The sequence below is a fragment of the Acanthisitta chloris genome, unplaced genomic scaffold, assembly GCF_000695815.1.
Source record: "Acanthisitta chloris isolate BGI_N310 unplaced genomic scaffold, ASM69581v1 scaffold18440, whole genome shotgun sequence".
NCBI lineage: Eukaryota > Metazoa > Chordata > Aves > Passeriformes > Acanthisittidae > Acanthisitta > Acanthisitta chloris.
Genome location: NW_008650141.1, coordinates 2,173 through 10,366, shown reverse-complemented (window position 1 = coordinate 10,366; position 8,194 = coordinate 2,173). Strand labels below are relative to the sequence as shown.

General features: G+C 46.6%; 1 protein-coding gene across 1 annotated transcript in view; it reads right to left on the bottom strand.

Moving 5' to 3' along the window:
• The window catches only part of PIAS4 (protein inhibitor of activated STAT, 4), a 14,485-nt gene extending 7,160 nt beyond the window's left edge, over positions 1 to 7,325 (bottom strand). The window contains exons 1-5 of the mRNA XM_009083890.1: positions 6,890 to 7,325; positions 3,969 to 4,053; positions 1,403 to 1,444; positions 981 to 1,071; positions 45 to 173 (exon numbers count right to left, since the gene is read on the bottom strand). Coding sequence (XP_009082138.1) covers positions 45 to 173; positions 981 to 1,071; positions 1,403 to 1,444; positions 3,969 to 4,053; positions 6,890 to 7,325 — 783 coding nt within the window. The remainder of the gene's footprint in view (positions 1 to 44; positions 174 to 980; positions 1,072 to 1,402; positions 1,445 to 3,968; positions 4,054 to 6,889) is intronic.
• Positions 7,326 to 8,194: the final 869 nt, after the last annotated feature.

Below are 8,194 nucleotides of genomic sequence, written 5' to 3'. Positions count from 1 at the left end.
TCCTGCCCTGAGGAGGCAGAGCTGGGGCATTCCTTGGCAATCACCTTTCCATAGTTCCCCCAGGTGACCGTGATCCGGTTGGTGGCTACGGACAGGTACATGAGGTGGGTGAGGTTGATGGGACGACAGGGCCTTTTAGGTTCCACTCCAGGTTTGTTGGATGGGTAGTAACCCTAAGGCAGAAAGGTTAGAAGAGAGAGATTTAGTTCTTTTTTGTTTCCCACTTAAAATATTTCTCCATCTACTCATCAGCTCTCAGGGACGAAGGGAGAAAGACGAACATTCACACCAAGCAGAAAGGATCGAGTCCTTCACCAGAACAGTTGATTCACAATGCCTAATCCATCAGAAAAAAATGGATTTAAGCTTTCAACTAAGCTCTTTTATATTCTGGCATTGATCAGGAAGCCAATTCCCTTCTTCTAGATTCCATAATCCAAGTGGCAATGCCAAGAGCTCCCAACCTGCATGGATTTGAGTCCTGTGCTCAGTTTTGGTCCCTCAGCTCAAGAGGGACATTGAGGAGCTGGAGCAGGTCCAGAGAAGAGCAACGAGGCTGGGAAAGGGACTGGAGCACAAGTGCCATGAGGAGAGGCTGAGGGAGCTGGGGGTGTTCAGCCTGGAGAAGAGGAGGCTCAGGGGAGACCTCATCACCCTCTGCAACTCCCTGCCAGGAGGTTGGAGTCAGGTGGGGGTTGGACTCTTCTCCCAGGCAACCAGCAGCAGGACAAGAGGGCACAGACTCAAGCTCTGCCAGGGGAGGGTTAGGTTGAATATTAGGAAGAGATTTTTTACAGAGAGAGTGCTCAGGCAATGGAATGTGCTGCCCAGGGAGGTGGTGGATTCACCATCCCTGGAGGTTTTCAAGCTGAGACTGGATGTGGCACTTAGTGCCATGGTCTGGTAATCATGGTAGGGTTGGACTTGATGATCTTGGAGGTCTCTTCCAACCTGGTTGATTCTATGATTCTATGACTTACTGGCACAGAGCAGTAACTGTGGTTGACCTTCACGGCGATATTGGGAGGGTACTGATCCTCCTGAGGAGTACTGGTGTCTGTGTAGCAGATTCTGAGAGGGGAAAAAAAATGACACATCTCTCAATATTCCCACAGTGGGCACATCCAAATGTCTCCATGCCCCAGCAGCTCCATTCCCACCACAACCCACGGGTCCAATCCCAGTGGACAGCAAGATGTGGCACTGCTGCTTCTCCTCAGAGCTGACTCCTGCTCCTCAACCTTTCCTCCATGGAGGAAGAGGTTGAAAAGGAGACTTGAAGGTGCCTGTGGGTAAAGAGCTCAGTGGAAATGGGTTTTGGAGCTGTGAAATCCACAGGGAAACTTGGGCTGGAATATTCCTTCCTGCCCTGGGAGCAAACAGAGCCCACACTCAGACCTACCTCAGCACTACCTGAACTGATTTCACACCAGGCTGCAGCTCCCTGGGGAAGGAAACAAACAGAAATGTTGGAATAATGATGGAAAAGAATGAAAACCACCCCAAAACCTCACCCAAATCCTCCTGGATTTTCCCCTGACTTTTCTCTCCTGGTTTTCTCCCCTTGTTTGTTTTTTTTTCCCTCTCTGAGTTTTCTCTCCAGTTTTCCTTTCCCTGAGTTTTCTCTCCTGGTTTATTTTTTCCCCCCTTGAGTTTTCTCTCATGGTTTATTTTTTTCCCCCCGAGTCCTCTCCTGGGTTTTTTTTCCCCCCCTAAGTTTTCTCTCCTGGTTTTTTTTTTTTCCCCTAAGTTTTCTCTCCTGTTTTTTTCCTCTGAGTTTTCTAACCTTTTTTTTTCCCTCTCTGGGTTCTCTCTCCTATTTTTCCTCAGAGTTTTCTTACCTGTTTTTTTTTCCTCTGGGTTTTCTCTCCTGTTTTTTCCTCACTGAGTTTTCTCTCCTGTTTTTTCCTCACTGAGTTTTATCTCCTGTTTTTTCTTCTTTGGGTTTTCTCTGAGATTTCTCTCCTGGTTTTTCCTCTCTGAGATTTCTCTCCTGGTTTTTCCTCTCTGAGTTTTCTCTCCTGGTTTTTCCTCTCTGAGTTTTCTCTCCTGGTTTTTCCTCTCTGAGTTTTCTCTCCTGGTTTTTCCTCTCTGAGTTTTCTCTCCTGGTTTTTCCTCTCTGAGTTTTCTCTCCTGGTTTTTCCTCTCTGAGTTTTCTCTCCTGGTTTTTCCTCTCTGAGTTTTCTCTCCTGGTTTTTCCTCTCTGAGTTTTCTCTCCTGGTTTTTCCTCTCTGAGTTTTCTCTCCTGGTTTTTCCTCTCTGAGTTTTCTCTCCTGGTTTTTCCTCTCTGAGTTTTCTCTCCTGGTTTTTCCTCTCTGAGTTTTCTCTCCTGGTTTTTCCTCTCTGAGTTTTCTCTCCTGGTTTTTCCTCTCTGAGTTTTCTCTCCTGGTTTTTCCTCTCTGAGTTTTCTCTCCTGGTTTTTCCTCTCTGAGTTTTCTCTCCTGGTTTTTCCTCTCTGAGTTTTCTCTCCTGGTTTTTCCTCTCTGAGTTTTCTCTCCTGTCCTCTCCTCTCTGAGTTTTCTCTCCTGGTTTTTCCTCTCTGAGTTTTCTCTCCTGGTTTTTCCTCTCTGAGTTTTCTCTCCTGGCCTCTCTGAGTTTTCTCTCCTGGTTTTTTTCTAAGTTTTCTAACCTGTTTTTCCTCTCTGAGTTTTCTTACCTGTTTTTTTTTCTCTGGGTTTTCTCTCCTGGTTTTCCTCTGAGTTTTCTCTCCTGTTTTTCTCTCTGGGTTTTCTCACCTGTACAGCTAAAAACTCTCAATTTCTCTGGCAGCTTCTGCTGAGTTGTTAAAACCCACCAAAACTAGGTTTCAAGGTCAGATTTACCTGCCTCATGTTTAATTATTCAGCCAAAGCTGTTCCTGCCAACCAAGGGACTGAGGATTAGGGCACAATATTCCTGACAGAATTCCAGCTGGAATCAGGACAGTGATGGATCACAGGACAAAGGTGTTTTATTGGGAGGCAAACCAGGATTTAAGGCATTAGGGAGATCCCAAGTGAGGCTTGATTTGCCTCTGGAAGTGTTTCACATCCCAGTTCAGCAGTTCAGGATGGATTTGGGGGTGGGAAGGATGGGACAAGGAGCTGAGGGAGCAGTTTTAGGGGGGAGGGACACACCACAAGCAGTGGGAAAACTTGGGACTGTGCTGAGCAAGGACAAACTCACTGCAGCACTCCAGGAAAACAGTGACAAGTTTCCTCCCAGATCTGACTGTAGGGAGGGAAGAGCACCAAAAACCAGCTATTTTTTTTTTCTGCAGCTTTTTATCACCCTTAAAAACATGTGTAGTCTAAACACTTCCTTTCTGTGAAATCTTTGCCACTGGTTGACCTGCTGAGATGAGAAGAACCATCACCTTCCTCTGCCTTTACAGTGACTTCAGCAGGGAGAGAAGGACAAAGGTTTGACACTCCACTGGGGGAGGAATTCTCCCACCTCACTGCCCTTTCCCACTCCACTGGGGGAGGAATTCTCCCACCTCACTGCCCTTTCCCCACAGCAAGGCCCAAGGCAGGAGATAAGCTCCAAGGAAACCTCCCTGACTGCACTGCCAACATCTCAGGAGACTTCACTGTTTGCCTCCAAAATTGGACCAGGACAGAGCTCAGGGTAAATCCTAACCCAAATTGTTTCCTTAGGCAATTCCTAGAGCTTCTTTTCCAAGCTTCCCTTTCAGAATCAAACAACCTTCCAGTGGCTTTTGAACTCTGGATGCTAAGGAAAAGCTGCAGATATTCATCAGTGATGAATTTAGGTCATCCATGAATGATTTCATCTCACCATTCCAAAGGGAGGTTAGAGGAGAAGGGAAACTTGATTTGTACCTCTCACCTCCTCTCCCCCAAAGCCTAAGGTCCTCACACAAATCCTGGTGCCTTGCAGAGAACAAAAACCTTCCAGAGGGAGGGAATGCAGAGGAATGACAGGAATCACACAGCTGTGTTTTCTTAACACCCGCTGAGAAGTACCTGGAATTTCTGATCAGCTCCACTTGTCTCGGTGTTAATGCAAAGATACATGGACTTTCCTGAAGCTTCTCATTGTTCTGTGGAACTGAGGAGGGAAAAAAACCAAACAAAACACACTGAATAACAAAGTGGTAACATCAGCTCTGAGCACAAGGGGATTTTTTTTAAATGTTCTCTTTTCTTTCCTCCCTAAAGCTGTGCCCAAACTCCACTTTCCATGTGGATTCTACATCAATTGGAGCTCTACTCACTTCTTTCCTGTTCTGCTGCTTAGCAAAGTAACAACACAAGATTTGACCCTGATATTTCTAGATTTTCACCATTTTTTTTTCCTCCCCTCAACCAATCCTCGAGCATCAACCCTGTGTTCCTCACATCAGTGATGTCCCAGTGTCACCAGGACTCCAAGAAGCCCAAAAATAAGCATGAAAAAACCATGAAACCACCAGACTGAGCAGGTTGGTTCTGGAAAAGAAAGAGAACAATCACAACAACACAACCATCAGCTTAGAGAATCAAAAAAATGCAGCACGAAAAAGCAGCTGGAAGAGACAAAACACTACTTGCAAAGTCCTGACCTTGATGGTGGGACAGGAGATCACATTCAGAGGTGGTTAATGAGAACTTGGTGTAAATTGGGGACTTTTAGCCACTGAGGGTGTTAAGTGTAATGAATTTAATGTGGAGAAAATGAAGCTTGAGGTATGGAAAAGTTCTGTTCTAACTCCTGCTTAGGAGCTTAAATTCAGCCATGGTTTCTTTTCAGGGCATGTTCCAAGCAAAGTTAAGAGCCTGAGATGGTGAAAGGCCCAGGAGAAACACAAAGAAGTGCTAAAGCAGCTTTTATTTGATTAATTTTGAGCAAGAATTGGGTGTTTTTCACCCTCTCACACTCCTAATCCAGAACATCAAACCTCAGAGCACATCACCACACTCAGGTGGGTTTGTTCCTCTTCACACTTCCACAACATCCCATCACCACCACACTCAGGTGGGTTTGTTCCTTTTCACACCTCCACAACATCCCATCACCACCACACTGAGTTGTTTTCCTCAGGGGATTTTGTTTTAGCCTGAGTTGGATCCACAAGGATCAAATCCAACTCCTGGCCCTGCACAGACACCCCAACAATGCACCCTGAGAGCACTGGGCAAACACTCCTGGAGCTCTGTCAGCCTTGGGGCTGTGACCACTGCCCTGGGGAGCTGTTCAGTGCCCAAACACCTCTGGGGGAAGAACCTTGTCCTGATATCCATCCCAAACCTCCCCTGACACAGCTCCATGTTCCCTTGGATCCAGGTCCCAGAGAGCAGAGCTCAAGGACTGATTCCCCACTAAGAAGAGCTCCAAGCACACAACTTCCTATGTGGATGTTGTTCCACCTCCTCCACGGAGCTAATAGCCAAAGTGTTGGGATAATCCCAGTTTTGAGGAGCCAAATCTTTCCTCATCCACATCAGAAGGAATTACAGGTGCAGCTCACCAGGTTGGGAAAGTAAAACAAGTGTCTAAGACTCATTAGGTTGTGCTCAGCTGACTGGGACAATGAGACCTCAACATCTGCTCGTGCCTAGCTCCTCTCTGCTCCCAGAAAACCCTCTCTCATCCACAGGGAAAAGCAGCCAAAGCAGCTCCAGGGGCTCAGGGGAGGTGTCAGCTAACAGGGGTGAGACTACTGTAACGAGCCCTCAGTCCTGAGCTGCTGGGGAAGGTTTCATGTCAACTTTTGAACCCATCTGTTCATCACAGTAAGGATATCCAAGCTCTTCTTCTGCCTCTGGGGGTTTCTACCTCTTGGGAATTGGTTTTCCTTCAAAATCCTTTGTTAGCTTTGCTGACTAACACATCACCTCACACTGAGGGTGAACAAACCCATTGCCCAAACACTTCTGGTTTAGGTTTAGTCCTCCCTCAGCTGCTTCGTCACCTTTGGCACAGCATCAATGGATTTAACACCTCCAAATGAAGACAAAAATGATATAAAATCTGATACATCAACCCTTTTTCTCTCTCTTTCTGCACGATCATATCTTGATCTATATTTTTTCCACAACATTTCTCCCCCCTCCACGTTCTACAATCATTTAGTGGTAAAATCTGACAGTACCACATGAATTTATGAGGCTCAGCAGATCACAACTTCTCCTCTAGATACTCTGTCTTTGCTACCAGAACATTCTATTTCACACCCTTTGTTCCTCTGAATGAAAATGAAGACAAATCAGTCTCTGAGGATAAAGCATTTTTTCCAGTTTTCCTTCTTGTCCATCAAAATATCAGCACCACAGACAAATAACTATGAAGCACAACAAAAATCAGGCAAAAATACAGTTTGAGGGGTTATCACTCTCCTTCAGCCATAGGAGGGTAGGAGGAAAAAGAAATGAGAGACTCCAGAGGTCATAGAATCATGGAATTCCACCCTGGTTTGGGTTGGAAGGAATTTAAAGTCATGGAGTTGCCTCCCTGACATGGGCAGAAACACCTTCCACCAGCCCAGGGTGCTCCAAGGATCATCCAACCTGGCCTGGAACACTCCCAGGGATGGAGCAGCCACAGCTGCTTTGGGAAATCCATTCCAACCCCTCAGCACCTCACAGGGAGGAATTCCTTCCCAATATCCCACCTGAACCTCCTCTTTGTCAGTTTGAATCCACTCCCTCTCATCCTGTCACTATCGCTCCATGCAAGAGAGATAGTGCATGGAGAGAGGGAACCACCTTTATCAACCACCTTTAAGCCCCAATAAATATGTTTTTCCCTAAATCCTGAGAAGAGATAGTGGGAATGGGAATGCTCCCACCACCACATCCATCACTTTTTCCTGTCATGTCTTCAAAAAAACACCATCACCTTTCCCATAGTCCCCCAAACTTCCCTTTTCCCCCTCACAAAATGTTCCCACCCATTCCCAACTCACCTAACTCTGTTGGCTTCAAGAGCTCATCCAAGGTGGTGTAGAAAGGAAGTTTCACCAAGCGAACCTCAGGTTTGGCTACTTTGGGAGGTAACCTTCCCAGTCCATTCAGGTACTTCCCATAGAGAGCAGGATAGTCAATGTTAGTGGTGGAGATAGTCCGAGCCACGGCGCTGCCGCGGTCGTAGGATGAGTGTATGGAAAGGGCCTCGGAGCGATGCTGCTGTTGTGGTGGTGGTGGTGGCTGAGCCACCTCAGAGCTCTTCCTGTTGTAACGAGTCTCATAGAGCTCCTTAATTTTCTTGAACACCTCAGGGCTGCAGTCAAACTGGACCAGTTGTAAAGCTCTGGTGACTAGTTCGTGTTTAAGTCCACTTTTGCTCCTGCCGACGAAGCCCAACAGCATCTGAAGGTCTGAGACTCGGAAACTCATCACCATGTTCTGGGGGTAAAAGATGGAAAAGTTAGGGCATGGAGAAGTTAGAATCAGAGGTCCTGTTGTAACGAGTCTCATAGAGCTCCTTAATTTTCTTGAACACCTCAGGGCTGCAGTCAAACTGGACCAGTTGTAAAGCTCTGGTGACTAGTTCGTGTTTAAGTCCACTTTTGCTCCTGCCGACGAAGCCCAACAGCATCTGAAGGTCTGAGACTCGGAAACTCATCACCATGTTCTGGGGGTAAAAGATGGAAAAGTTAGGGCATGGAGAAGTTAGAATCAGAGGATCAACAAGGTTGGAGGAGATCTCTAAGGTCACCAAGTCCAACCTTTAACCTGTCACTGCTCTAACCCCTAAACCAGATCCTCCAACATCAGATTCAGATGCCTCTTAAACACCTCCAGGGCTGATGACTCCACCACCTCCCTGGGCAATATTCCAGTGCCAGGAACATGGAGAAGTCAGTCAGAACACGGAGAAGTCAGGTGGAATGTTCTCTTCTAAGACAGATCCCAAACCTCTTCAAACCCACTGGAATCATCTCATTTGCTTCCCAGTTCTTAGATACTTCTTTGAGCAACACAAATACAGAGATGATCCGTTGAAACATCACCAAAATCAGAGGAACATCAGGATAAGCATCAAATGATTCAGATATCCTCAAGGAAGGGTGGCTGGGAGCAAGAGACCTCAAGCAGGTCCCACACAAGCATCAAATTCCTCCCAAATCCCTGTGATGGATGCCAAGGGTGACTGGAGAAGACCTTAAGAGCAGGTCCCATAAGTGAAGGAGCACCTGAACTCCTTCACTACAGAGACCTGAGGCATCCAACCCTCCCAGGCACCTCTGGGAAGAGACACAGAGGGAAAA